This window comes from Trichechus manatus, unplaced genomic scaffold (genome assembly GCF_000243295.1).
Source record: "Trichechus manatus latirostris isolate Lorelei unplaced genomic scaffold, TriManLat1.0 scaffold00001, whole genome shotgun sequence".
In the NCBI taxonomy this organism is placed as follows: domain Eukaryota; kingdom Metazoa; phylum Chordata; class Mammalia; order Sirenia; family Trichechidae; genus Trichechus; species Trichechus manatus.
In genome coordinates, this window is record NW_004443937.1 from 27,506,746 (window position 1) to 27,521,305 (window position 14,560).

Here is a 14,560-nt window from a genome sequence, read left to right on the forward strand (position 1 = left end):
CATCTGTCTCACATCCTCTCATCCAAATCATTAGTCAACCTTGACTCTACCTCCTAAATATAAGCAGAATCTGACCACTTCTTGGAAGCTCCATCACAAGCATCATTGCCTCTCACCTGGATTACTGCAGCAGCCTCAGACAGGTCTCCTGACTTCCATCTGATCTGCCCTATTAATCTAGCCTCCATTCAGCAGCAGCCAGAAGAATCCTTTTAAAACATTTGTGACATTTGTCAGATCAAGTAACTCCTCTGTTCAAAGCCATTTACGGGATCCCCATTTCCAAGATCCCACATCATCTGCACCCCATGACCTCTCTGACCTGATCTTCCTCCTCCTCACTCCCTCCTCTCCAACCACCTTCTTGGCTCACTAGGCATAGTCCTGCCCTTGGAGCCTTGCAGGCCTTTTTTTCTTGTAATGTTTTTATTATTATTATTATTATTGTGGTAAGTACATAGGTAACAAATCACTGGCCATTTTTACAATCTTCCTACTTACAGTTTGGTGACATTATGTTCATCATGTTGTTCAACCACCACCATTAACTGTTCCTGAATTTTTCTATTACCCTTAATAGAAGCTTAGCGTCCCCTAAGTCCCCTCCAGGCCTTTGGTCAATGTCATTGTCATCTTCTCAGTGAGGCCTTCTTCCAGCCTCCTCCCACACCCCCTCCCCTTTGTTCCAGCACATTCTGATACACTTATTTCACTTGTTTACTGTGTCTCCTGTCACTAGAATGTCAGCTCTGTGATGGCAGGGTGTTTTGCCCATTGTGCTTACTGCTGTTTCCCACTGCTTAGCACATGGTGGTGTTGTTAGGTGCCATCAAGTTGGCTCCGACTCTTACCAACCCTACGTATAATAAAATGAAACGTTGCCCTTCGACATCCTCATAATAGCAGGTATGTTTGAGCCCATTGTTGCAGCCACTGTGTAAGCACTTAATAAACGTGTTAAATGAATGAATTAACTGGAACAAAGATATATGAAAGAATTCAGAGGAATCAGATGACTACCAACCCCAGCCTCTTCTGCACCTCCCTTGCCCACTGAAGCAAAGTGTCCTCCCCCTAAAAACTTCATGAGGCTTTAGGAATTAACTTGTAAGAGAAAGTCAACGTTTCTCATGGCCCCCTCCCCAACTTAATATCTCCAGTGCCTTAGAGGTGGATTCCAGCATGTTGGAGGACTCTATTACAAAGTCAAGCCCAGAAGGGAGGACTTATGTATCAAGAGAATCATAAAACTTTGTTAGTTTATGTTGGCCAAAATATGGAGAATATGTTTGGGAATAGACCCCTAGACCAAGGAGATAAGAATGTAAATTCCGGTTGGATGGAATTTACAGGTGCACTTAGCCAAGACTTTGGATTAATTGTGCTGGCTCAAGCTGTTGGCGGTTATTCTAATTTTCGTTGGTTGGCTGAATGGAAGCTGAGTCTCACTAAATGAAGCTGAGATGCCAAAAGTGCCGTGGTGTAAAGAATCCAACGGCTTAGGAAGATTCATTCATTCATTCAAGATAAATGTTGGACTGAATTTTTCATAGACAAATCACCCTTTCCCAAACTGAGTTCCTGGAGGGGGCCCAGAAGATATTCTCTTCACCAAAGGCCTTGGCAGGAAGTTCATTGGTGAGGGGAGCGTCTTTGAAAAGCACTGAGTCCCTGTTCTCTGTGGGTCAGGGATTCTAGTGGAAGGCACTACAGTTGAAAATAGCCCCTTGATACTAGAACCCTGAGGCGACAGGAGCCAAGTAGCAGTGCTGAGCTGTCAGAGGAGAGGCAGGTGTGGCGACTGTGATGTGCCAGTAGGACTTACAGGTAATCGGAATGGTCAGACCTACAGGGATCTTTGGCAGTAGGTCCCTGATCACCAGGCCCCTACGTCCAAAAGTCTAAAATAGAAAGGACAGAGTTCTATTTGATGTACATATCAAAAGAACTCGAGGCCCAACCAGCAGGGACCTGACCAAAACAGAGAGGACCATGCACCAATTTTCCAGAGAAGATTAGTTCACACACTCAGAGGCCCCTGAAGGAAGTGGGATGGGTGCCCTTTAAGAAGAAAAAAAACCCACTGCCTTCGAGTCGACCCTATAGGACAAAGTAGAACTGCCCCATTTGGTTTCCAGGTTTCCAAGGAGCACCTGGAGGATTAGAACTGCTGATCTTTTGGTTAATAGCTGTAGCTCTTAACCATTACGCCACCAGGGTTTCCCCTTCAAGAAGGGCCCTGTGAAAATGGCACAGGTTCATGCTGGTACTTTCCTTATGACGCTCCTGAGACCTGCAGCCATTCACCACGGTGTGCCAGACACTATTTCTGGTCTACCACAAAGCCATTTTTCCCTTTTAATAATTTTGCTCAAACAATAATGTGCCCACCCCCAGGAGATAACTAATGATTGGTCTAAACCAAACGTGACAACACTCCCTGTGCTAGTGAGTGGTTTAAGGGTGGTATCCAAATCCATTACAATGCAAGTCAAGTGTTGTTGAAACCTATGTCTTTGCAACATATTCCAGTCTATCCAAATATCCCCAATCCTATCTGATGGCTATTGTTTCCTTGCAACCCACAATACCACAGAATTTCTCAACATGACAATAATATAATGCCCTTTCTAGGTTGTGTTACGACATTGGACCTGAAGAAAAATTCTGGTAGTGGATCCCCCCACAAATATGCCTCTTGCTCAGGGGTGAGGGCCCAGCACCCTAGACAGCCCAGAAAACACTTGAGACCTGCCCATATGTGCCAGGCCCAGGGCTTATTTCAGGGCAAGACAATATCCTTGCCAGAAAGGGATAAGCACAGGGGTGGGAGCTAAACCAAGGACCCCCGACACACCTAGGAGAAAGATCACAACCTGGTGAGTCTACAGAGCTGGCCAGAAAGAACACTTCACAAATGGAGAGCTGGTTACAGGATACAACCTTAAACTCTTGTGTGTTTTTAAAAAGTATTTATTGCAAGGAATGCTGGACACAGTGTGATGTGGGCTGAGGTTCGATGCCATCCATTCCAGGGAACGTAGGAAAACATCTGCAACATGAACACCTCAACCGTCACGGCCACAACATGGCACCCGCTGAGCCAGCATGGTGCGGCCCATGCAGAGCCCACTCCAGGGCAAAGGCCAGGGAGAGGGGCTGCCCCGTCCATGCTGTGACCCCTGACCCCCCAGATACCATCTGTGTGCACAGAGGGAAGGCCTTGGTGGTCTCGCCTCAGCCAGCTGGAGGTCCTGTGAGAGGTGGTGACATGCAGATGCATACGCCCTGCCACTGACTGAAGGGACAGGCTGTGGCTCACAAGTGAGCATGTCCAGCTGACCAAAAGTCACCAAAATCCAGGGGGCACAGAAGCAGAGGCCACAGTTCCCACGTCCCAAAGGCAGGGGCATGGTTCTCTGGCCCAGGTGTAAGCAAGGGACCCTCAGAGACACGGAGTGCTGCCCCCTCCATGCTGAGAGGGGCTTGGGGCTCTAAGAGGAGGCCTAAAGGACGGCCTTGCCCTGGCCCCGGGCATCTCTCCACCCGTGTTTGTCCACAGCTGCTGCTGCACACGAGGCAGAGAGACCACCAGCCTGGGCCGGGGACCCTGACTCCTCTCAGGAGCGCTGGCACCTGCAGGCTGCAGAGCCCTGGGGGGCTGGGAAGGGTGGGCTGCACTGTCAGAAATAGCCCGGGAAAGGTTCCAGGGACAAAGTAGGCTTCAAGATCCTGGGGCCTGGCTTCACCAAGGTCTACCTGCAGACAGCCAGGCACCCGACTACAAGTCCAGCCACCTTCTGACCCAGCCCCATACCCTGCTGGCCGGCAAGTCGCTGGATCTGTTTGCCCAGCTGTATAACGGAGCTGGACCCCGCTGCCCAGCCTGCCTCTCTGTGCCCAAAAGAACACAGGGGCACGACAGACACAGGGCCTCATGGGCTCAGAGGCATAGGAAACAAAAGCTGCAGCGTGCTTGGGACTACCTCCAGGCTCTGTCCCTTCCCCTCCCCAGTCTCAGAGGTAGAGGTCAGCAAATACCAGGACAGGCTGGACAGGCCCAGGACTAGCTTTTCTGAAGAATGCAGGGCAAACACCTGTGTCTGCCCCCAGTGTATGCTCCAGTGTGGACACAGCTGCAGGCGAGGGCCACCTCCTCCCAGCTCTCAGCACGAACAGCGGGGAAGGGACAGGGGATGGCGTTCTCTTCCTGAGCACTTCAGTGTGAGCACAGGGAAGGGAACTCGGACAACTGCCCGTCTTGAAGTGGCTTCACCACGACAGCAGTTAGGAAGGGCGGCCTTGGCCGCCAGTGCCCACAGTACTTCAGCGTAAGCCCAACTGGGAAGGGGTGACCACAGCGCGCCCCTCCCGCAGTGTTTCTGTGCATCTCAAGTACTGAAAGCACGTTGCTTTCATGAAGGCCCACAAATGCCAGTGATGCAGACATGAGGCCCGGCCGCGGCTGCCCTAGGAGGCAGCTGCCCGGGCTGAAACTCTTCAGTTCCCGCTGGGGAAGGATGAGGTGGCAGAAGCTCAGAATCCTGTGAAGCCCTTGCCTCTGGCTCAGGAAGCGGCCACAGGGAGGACAGCAAGGCCCCTGTAAGGGGTTGCCAGGGCCACCCCGGCAGGTCGGCCACAGTGGGAACAGCACGACAGTAAAGCACTTTCCATTTCACATTTCAGGGGTTCACACTTGGCAAAGCCAGCCCGACCTGGTGAGAGAGAACACCTAAAAGCCGCAACAGAAGTCTCTCGCTAGGCCGCGCAGACGCAGTCTGGCTGAGGGATTCTTAGCAGCAGGTCGGGAACCACGTACAGCCCGGTCACTGACTGTCACCAAGGAGGCGGGTGGGCTGGGGCGGGGGCTCTGGGCACCGCCAGCACACATAGCTTCAAGGGCGCTCCTGCATGATGACTGTCACATGGACCAGGGGGCCTGGAATGACTCGTCTGCAGAGAGCAACGCCTGCCCACGGTTGCAGTGGATGAGACACGATCACTGGTGAGCAGGGACTGTGACAAGGGCTTCCTCTGGTGGCCTTGAGATGTCTACATTCTGCACAACATGGAAACACAGAACATCACCCTGCAGCAGAACAGACGGGCCGACCGCTGCCTGTGCTCCTCATCCCTGTGACTGTCTGGGCTCACATTCTCACCCCGAGACCCCCACCTTCCCCAAGAGCGCTGGGTCAAGGGCCTCTCAACACACAGGGGATGGGCAAACGAACAAAGGGAGGGTGGAGGCTATACTGGCTCGCGCCCTGTCCTCAGCAGAAGTCGGCACCACCGGGCCAGGGAGAAACAGACACGTGTCGTGTCCTCCACTGCAGACAGCTCAGGCGTTAACCAGAGCGAGGCCGCTCCCACCTTCTGCCTCAGGGTCTTGGTCACCTGGGAGGGAACACCTGGTTTGGAGCTTACTTCCTCATCAGTGAGGGCAAGAAAGGGAGGACCATCTCCTGGGGGTGCCGCCCTCCTGGCTCTGGCTGTCAGTGGACAAGTGTCAGATGTAGCCCTGGCAGCATGTGGACATCTCCTAGTCTGCAGCCTGGCTGTCCCCTCAGGGCCAGGGCACAGCCCTCCACCCCCAAGGCCCTCGGCTACAGTTGGCCCCACCAAGCCGCAGAGCCCAGAACCGTCTAAAGCCTGCTTGAGCTCAGGACTTCTCAGGCCTGAGGAACAGGGGGTCTGAGACTTCCCTCAGCTTCTATGAGCTGGTGACCCCAGTCCTGGTGGCCCATCCTCCTGACTGGGGGCCCTCACAGCCAACACCTGCAGGAGCAGATCACTGATGACCTGGGCGGTAGCCCCGTGCAGCATGACATGCCAGATCTGCAGGCAGGGCGGCCTGGGCCCTGTGGCCCACAGCCAGGTCCACAGGGCCGACACCAGAATTGCAGCAGGGACAGGTGCAATTCTCACTAGGGGAGACCGGCTTCCTGAGAACCCTCTTTCCCACCACAGCCTGCCCCCACGAATGAGCCAGGAGACTATGGGATTCTGTCCACCTGCAAGGAAACCATCTGGAAACACTGTGGCCAGCAGAAGTGTGCCTCTCCGAGGGACCACACAGAGGTGGGCAGAGTGGCTGTCAGCTGCTACCCTGAGGAGCAGCCTCTCTCGCCATCACCCGGTTGGTGTTGGGGCCAACACTGTCTGGGCTTTCCTCGGCCCAAAGGATGCCTGTTAGGACATGCCTTCCCCTGTGACCTGGGGTGCCTGACTGGGCCTGGATCAGACTTGGCCAAGGCGTGGACAAGACCAAACTCTCAAGGCAAATGGGGAAGTCCAGCACAGTGACTGGCCCTAGCTAGGGGCAGCAGCCTTGGAAGGAACAGGACATACCCACGTCTCTGCCCGCAGGGATTAAGGCCAAGGGGCTGCAGGTGAGCAGGGGCACCTGGTAGGCAGGCAGGATGTCCTGGTCCAGCCCAAGGCCTGTACCCTGGTCAGGAACCCAGGGTCCAAGCAGGCCCCACTGTGGATGGCAACAGTCAGGACTGAGGCCCCAGGAGCCTTCTCTGTGCAGCGGACTCCGGAAACTGGGACTGGGGTCCCAGAAGAGGCAGTCCTGCCCTCGGCCTCAGTGGGAGGGGTAGCCAGCATGGAGGCAGGATGCCATATGGGCAGTAACAGTGGTCTGGGAAATACCTGGAGGAACTTCTACCTTAAACAAGGCACCTGGGGAACACAGGGCGATGAACGGCTCTCAGAGACTGCATGGCCCTGACCCCAACAAAGCACATCACTGTTGTAATTTTTAAGGGTGCATGAGTTGGAAAAAGTGCTCATAAGGCCTGGGGGAGGAGGTATGGGAGAATGTCCATCTGTGCCCTTGTAGGCTCTCAGCCACTTCCCCAGCGGGGACCTCACTCCTTGACTCAGATCTCACAGGGGGCAACTGGGGAGCCCCTCATGTTCCAGGAACAACCACACCCAGGCTCAGGTGCATCCTGAGGATCTCCCCACCTCCAAGGATCTCCCCAACCCCAGAGCAGCAGGCCTTGGGGAAGTGCCCACCTTAGGGTCACCCCCAGGGCCACGGTCCCACTGACAGTAGAATAGCCTTGGCAGAGAACAGCCCTGGCAGATAACTCCAGCTCACTCTGGCAGGCACCCCAGCTAGGCCTGGCCCTGGGTGACGCTATGTCTGGGTACCCCCAGGAATATGTCCACCACCCCAGCAGTGACCCCATTGCTACCTGAGGCCTATCCCGGTGTGTGTTCACAGCCTCCACATTCAGGAATATGGACTCCACTTTACAACCTGCCAAAGGGAAGATGCAAACCCATTCCACCTCCAGAAAGGCAGCGGGAGCCAGAGGGTAGAGACTTCTTCCAGGAGGTAGCTTGGGCAGCGCGGAATAGAACAGCCATCTCAGCCTCACCCAAGTCCCCCCACCTGAGTCAGCATGGGGCACCCAGCGAGGAAGGCAGCCCAGTCAAGCCTGTGCTTATCCACACGTGACTGCCCGGTGCAGCCTTGGCATGGAGCCAACCCCCAGACATGGCCACAGGGAAGCTCCCAGTTGCCACCCTGCCCTGGACTGAGGGCAGTCTGAGGTGTAACGGGCCTAAGCTCCACATGGGGCCACTTACTCTCACAATCTGCAGAGCCCCCAAACCATCCACACCCCAACTCTGCCACACAAGGCCAAACGAACTGCTAAAACCTCATAGCAGGCGCTCGGTGCCATGGGAGGCAGGAGGGTTATCACAGACTGGAAAGACGCCAGCTACCACTGAGCTCTATCCTCCCCCAGAGCCACAGCAGGACCACCTGAGCAGGGGCTGGTGGACTGTGTTAAAGACAAGGAGGCCAAGACCCAGGGGTTAGCAAGTGTACTGAGTGAGTGAGGGCATAGGTGCAGCCAGAGTATCTTAAGGTCTGGGCCCTGGGGGCTGGGGGGCTGGGGGGCTTCAGAGAAACCAGAGGAAAAGCCCTTCACGTGGGCGGGAGGGTGGAAGGTCACTGGGGAGGCTTCTGTGACCACATACAGGTCCCACAGGCATCTTTTAAAGGGCACAGCCTTAAAGGCAGTAGGGTTGGGGGAGGAGGAGTTGGCTACGTGAATTTTTAAGGGATTTGCAGAAAACCATGGAACCCTACAGAGAACCAAGGTCAAAGTGCAGGATGCTTCCTTACCATAAGCCATGGGGGTCAGCTTCAGGACCGTGTGCAGTGGACACTTGAGGTAGGGCAGCTGTTCTGTGGACATAGACAGGGAGAGCTGGCATGTCAGAGACAGTCCCCCTCTCTCTCTCACACACACACCCTCCTCCCTGGGGACAGGGTGCGCACCTGCCATCTTATCGAGGAAGTAGGCCAGGAGGCAGCGCATCACAGCCTGGTGGCAGATGACCAGCACGTTCTCCTGCCTCTCCAGCTCCATGATGACAGGCTCCAGTCGTTGGACCAGATCCTCGTAGGACTGCAAGGGCGAGCAGGGGAGGGTCCCTCAGGCCCAGGAGTGCCCCCCTAAATCTGGTCCCTTATGCCTAAAGCCCTCTCTCCCCCCTCCCCCAGCACAGGGCTGGTCTCTCGGGCCTGATGTGGGACCTGTGATGGCCACGGTGTCTCCCCAGGGGGTAGGGATGGAGACATTTGGGTAATGAGCCACCTCCTCACTCCTGGATCTCCTCACCGGAGGTTGTGGCTAAGTCTCCTCAGGCCTGGCTCTTATGGGAGTAGGGGCCGGCAGCTCATTGCACAGCCCAGGAGACTGCATACAGCTTGGGAGGGAGTGGGGGGCAGTGGGTGGCCTAGGAAAGGGGCCACCTCCCCCATCCTAGGGCCAGGTCCTTGTAGGACTCTGAGGGTGAGGCTAGGTTGCTTCAGGCCTCAATCCTGAGGGGTCACCTCCGTGCCCCACCCATGTGGCCCTACTCTGAACCCACCCACCCTCAGCATCTGGAATTCACATGCAGGCAACTGATGATGTATGGAAAAGACACTGCTACCTTCCAGCCCACAGCAGAGAGAGTAGGCAGGAAAAACGGTGGAGACAGAGCAAGGGCCCCTGGAACTTTCCAGAGTTCAACCTTCAGAAGCATCCGATGTCAGTCTGCTGCCCTGTACCTCTCCCAAGTGATGTAGCCAGTGAGGGACAGACCTTGGACCTCTGCCTGTCCTTGGGCCAAACCGCAGTGTGGAGTTTTCACCAGGAGATGGAACCTAAGCTCTGAGTCAAGTTTCATCCCTCTCTGCACCCATAGTTCCTTGCACACAATGAGCGTTCCTTCAAATAAAGGCTGAGCAGTTGGAACTGGATTTGTCCCATGCTTTGATTATGGAGCAATACCTACAGGTAGATTTGTGCTGACCCCTGGTATTTCTGGAAAAATCCTAGATCAATTCTTCTTGTAACTGTAACTTCCCTGCCAATTTTTTCCCTTGTATCCTCAAGTTTGAACAGCCAGCTGCTTTGTTTCTTTTTCCTATTATTTGGGTTAGTTCTAAATCTGAACTCTGTTTACCTCACAGCTTGACGTGGGGGAATAATCAATGTTACCCAGGGCTATTCGCTGCTGGGGAGAGTGTAGAAAAGGCGCCTGTGAGCCTGGCATCTGTGCTGGAGTACGTCTATGTGTGTATGTGTGTGTGCACACATGTGTCTGTGGTGGGTACTTTTATTTGGCCAATTCCCCAGGCTACCTCCTGGAGTAGGGGGAGATGCAGGAGTCAAAGGTGGCCCCTAGTTTCTGATCTGGGGCCTAGGCTGACGAGGGAACCTGAGGGAAGGTGACAAGTATGGGTGGCTTGTGGTGGCCATGACTCATCTGGGGAAGGTCTCCTTGGGTCTGGACTCAGGGTTGGGGGTAGTTCCTGGAGGCACAGGGAGGACAGGATCACCCTGTGACAAGATGTGGCATCAGGAGAAGTCAAAAGCCTAGGACAAGGACGTGGGTGAGGCAAGACCCAAGCCTCAGACTGGGCATGCTGTCCCGACTCCCTGACCACTTGACCACCCCATGAAGGGCTGAGAACTCCTTAGGAAAGGAGGTGGCCTGGGGGTGCCCAAGGGCCATGAGCCATCTATGGGGGTCCTAGGAAAGCTGAGCCACGCAGAGCCAGGACCACTTAGCTCAGGCCCTGCCCTTCCCAAATTTCCACTCTTGGGAAGGGGGAAGACACTGATGAGGAGCAGGGATCCAATGAGTCTCAGTGTCGGGAGTCCTATGCAACAGAGTACACTCACCACCCAAGGAGAGGCCTGAGGCCTGGGTCACACAGCTGGTATGGTGGAGCAGAAACACACACCCAGGCTGGCCTGCCTCTGAGGCCAGGCTCCTTGTGCCGCCCACACAGCCCCTGCAGAGCCCCACAGGGCTCTGAGCCTCAGGCAGCACTTCCGGGCAGGCAACAGGCAACTGGGCATAAGTCCCAGAACCCCACTTACCTCCCCCTTGGGGTACCGGTACCGGTACTTGTCCTGGTCCCGCAGGGCAAACTCCAGTGGATAATGATCCTGAATCTCCTCATAGGTCATTTCCTCACAGACGCCCTGGGGAGACACCAATTCATCACACTTCCCAGGCCAGAGGGACCAGCCCTGTGAGCTTAGGACCTGTCTGGGGAAAGCAGACCTTCTGGGAACATTGGGCAGGGAGTAGCCCCATCATTTGTAAAAAGCTAGCAGAACAGTTTTGCCTACCCATTCATCTATCCATCTAGCCGTTCATCCATGCATTTCATTTATCCACAAAGATAAACACAGAAATGTTAACTATGTGTCTTTTCTTTTCCGCGCTGTGGAAATACTACTTCTGAGCATGGACTGTTATACAAACTATAAAGCAAGAAGACATCACTGTGTCATTTGGAATATATACATACATAGAACATAGATTCCCTTCTTCAAATGCCATTATAAAAGAGTAGAGAAGAATGCTGGTTAAAAACACTAAGTGTCATTTAAGGGCCCAGAGACGCCCAGAGCAAGCTGGGCCATCATTCTATTAGCCATGACCACCCCTAACTGAGCCCACCTTATGAGTGGCAAGATGGACCGACCACTTCCCAAGAGCCTGTGAGGAGTGACAACCACTCCCCCAATCCAATCCTCTGCCAAGGAGCCCTGAAAGATATCCGAACTGACCAGTGTCCATATTTCCTGGCTCAAACCAAGAGCCAGCAGAGAGAACATGTCCAGGAGAGGAAGAAGCAATAAAATTCCCTTAATAAAAAGCTGCTGATCTCTGCCTTTGTTCTAGGATTTTTTTCTACAAAGCCTTGGTGCAAAGGTGTCTGTTGAAAAGGAAAGATAAAGAAGAAAATTTATAGCTGTAAAAAAGAAGAAAGATCTCAAATCAATAACCTAACCTTCCACCTTAAGATAACGGAAGAAAGAAGAACTAAACCCAAGGCAAGCAGAAGGAAGAAAATAATAATGATTAGAGTGGAAATTAATGAAATTAAGAATAGAAAACAACAGAGAAAATCAATGAAACCAAAACTTGGTTCTTTGAAAAAAATCAACAATATTGACAAATCTTCTGCAAGACTGCCCAAGAAAAAAAGAGAGAAGACTCAAATTACTAAAATCAGGAATGACAGAGGGGACATTACTAGCAGTCTCACAGAAATAAAAAGGATTATAAGGGAACACTATGAACAACTATATGCCAACAAATTAGATAACTTAGATGAAATGGACAAACTACTAGAAAGATACAAACTACCAAAACTGACTCAAGAAGAAAAAGAAAATTGGAATAGAACTATAACAAGTAAGGAGATTGTATTAGTAAAACAAACAAACAAAAAATAACACCACTACCTACAAAGAAAAGCCCAGGCCCAAATGGCTCCACTAGTAAATTCTACGGAACATTTAAAGAAGAATTAATATCAATTCTTCACAAATTCTTTCAAAACATAGAAGAACGAACACTTTCCAGCTCACTCTATGAAGCCAGTATTACCCTGATACCAAAATCATTCACATGTCACAAGAAAAGAAAACTATAGACCAATATCTCTTATGAATTTAAAATCCTCAATATTAGCAAACCAAATCCAGCAATATATAAAAAGGAGTATACACCAAGGGGGAACCATCCAAGGAATGCAGTGATTGGCTTAACATCTAAAAATCAATTAATGTAATACATCATATCAATAAAATAAAGGACAAAAACCACACGATTATTTCAAGACATGTAGAAGAAGCACTGACAAATTCAACAAACCTTAATGATAAAAACACTCAACTAACTAGGGAACTTCATCAACCTGAAAATGGGCATTAAAAAAACAACACAAAGCTTACATCATACTTAATGTTGAAAGACTGAATTATTTCTCCCTAAGGAACAAAAACAAGGATGTCTACTCTTGCCACTTCTACTGAACACTATACTGGAGGTTTTAGCAAGGGAAATTAGACAAGAAAATAAAATAAAAGTTATCCAGATTATAAAGGAAGAAACAAAACTATTGCAGCTGACATGATCTTGTATATGGAAAATCCTGAGAAATCCATTAAAAAATTATTAGAATAAACAAGTTCAGCAAGGTTGTAGTACAAACCCGTTGCCATTGAGTTGATCACAACTCATAGTGACCCTATAGGACAGAGTAGAACAGGTCATGGAGCACCTGGTAGATTCAAACTGCGGACCTTTTGGTTAGCAGCCAAACTCTTAACCACTATGCCACCAGGGTTTTCAGGTTGTAGGATACAAGAGTAATACTTGTTATCGTTGTTGTGTGCCGTTGACTCGATTCCGACTCTCTAGGACAGAAAGTCAATCCTCTCTGGAGGAAGATAATGTTAACCAGAGCATCAAATTAGGTCTACAATTATCCATACAAAATGTCCAGCACTAAACAAAAAATTACCAGGTGTGCATCTTACCCAGAACATATGAAGAACTCCTAAAAATCAATAAGGAAAGCCAGACAATTCAATTAAAAAAAAAAAGAGAGAGAGCAAAAGGACTCACAAAAGATATCCAAATGGCCAATAAACATAGTAAAAAACTGCCATAATTAAAATAACGTGATACTGGGATATAACCAGATACATAAATTATAAGTAAGAACTTAATATAAGAAGATAAATCAACAAGGAAAGGATGGATAAATGGTTATAAGAAAATGAGTTAACTGGGAAAAGATTAGATTTAAAGCTTATGTCAGAACATCAAAATAAATTTGTTGGTCTAGAGTTAAACGCAAAAGAAAAGACAGGAGGGACAGCAGTTACCGCATCTATCTCGTTGAGGACCTTCCACTGCTCATAGGGCACACCCAGCGCCTCAGCTGTCTGGATTGTCCTTTTCATCTGGCTTGTCCAGACCTTCAGGTCCTTGATGTTCTGGTCACTGATGAACTTGGCCAGACTCTTGGCAAACTGAAACATACCGCAAACAAATTCAGACCCATTGGTCCTGGGCTGCCCTCAAAGGACCCCGCAGCTATGGGATCCACAGGTCATACCAGTCTCAGAGAACACAGGTTTGGTGAAAAACATGAACTAACCTCTTAATGACACAAACCCCCACAAGTACTGTACTGTGCATCCTCCCCAGACTCTTCTCCATGGCTCATCATGTCCCCTACCCACATTGAGCCACGCACCCTAGGCTGCATGACCTCCTCACTGAGATCTCAGTATCTCCCTGGCTGTGGCACAACCACCATCTGTCCTGTGGGGACTTAGGTCACTCCTGGGGTGGCAAGCCTCTCCAGGAAGAGGGGATTGGTCAGCGACAGCTCACCTGGAGGCCAGAGGTCCAGGCATTTGCCTGGTGTTTGGTGACTACCTCCCTGTGCGATGGGAACATTCTAAACTGAATGAAGATCATCTACCTGGTCATGTAGCATTGTGGGGTTGCAAATTAGCTATGAGAGCTGGAGCCCAGGGTACGTACACACACACAGACATAGACAAACACACAGCCACCCAGAGATACCAATGTGCCCTCCGTGCTCCACGTGCACTGACCTCTCTGCCCCGGGGCGATAGTCCCGTGTCCCCACCAATCCTGCCCTTGAGGTTGAGCTCACTCTCCCCATGCCGGCAGAGATAGATGGAGCGGGGTGTCACATGGATGTTCATGAGGTAATATACAATGCGGCTCTGGATGTGGTCAGCCACACGGTTCACCACATAGCTCAGCCCCACGTCCATGATCTTGATGTAGGACAGATCCCTTTGCAGAGAGAAGGTAGAGAGAGGCCTGTGAGTGTGACCAGGACCCCGCAGAGGGTACATCCGTCTAGCCCCAGGAACCAGGGTGCTCTGTGCACACACACTTCCATGCCTGTAGAACCTGCATCTCGGACCATCAGGCTTGAGATGACAGCACACAGGCCCATCAGCTGGTGTGTGTGTGTGTGTGTGTGTGTGTGTGTGTGTGTGTGCGTGCGTGTGAGAGACAGAGAGAGAGAGTGAGGGGGGGGGGGGGGGATGAGGCAGGACCAACACATCACGTGTGACACACACAGACAAACCCTATGAGAGGTGCTCAAGCATTACCATTCATCATGATCATGCTTCCAGAAGGTAACATCCACAGTGGTGGGTTAGTCGGACCACATCATCAC

The 14,560-nt window shown here is 51.5% G+C and overlaps 1 protein-coding gene across 8 annotated transcripts in view; it reads right to left on the minus strand.

The window, feature by feature from the left end:
• Nucleotides 1–2,175: 2,175 nt before the first annotated feature.
• The window catches only part of PFKFB4 (6-phosphofructo-2-kinase/fructose-2,6-biphosphatase 4), a 31,717-nt gene continuing 19,332 nt past the window's right edge, over nt 2,176–14,560 (minus strand). For all 8 annotated transcript variants that reach the window (XM_004368498.3, XM_023726670.1, XM_004368496.2 and 5 more), the window contains 7 exons: nt 13,959–14,166; nt 13,218–13,364; nt 10,407–10,511; nt 8,309–8,438; nt 8,153–8,215; nt 7,209–7,273; nt 2,176–5,059 (listed from right to left, as the gene is read on the minus strand). In XM_004368498.3, the coding sequence (XP_004368555.1) occupies nt 5,000–5,059; nt 7,209–7,273; nt 8,153–8,215; nt 8,309–8,438; nt 10,407–10,511; nt 13,218–13,364; nt 13,959–14,166 (778 nt within the window). In that variant the 3' untranslated portion in view covers nt 2,176–4,999. The remainder of the gene's footprint in view (nt 5,060–7,208; nt 7,274–8,152; nt 8,216–8,308; nt 8,439–10,406; nt 10,512–13,217; nt 13,365–13,958; nt 14,167–14,560) is intronic.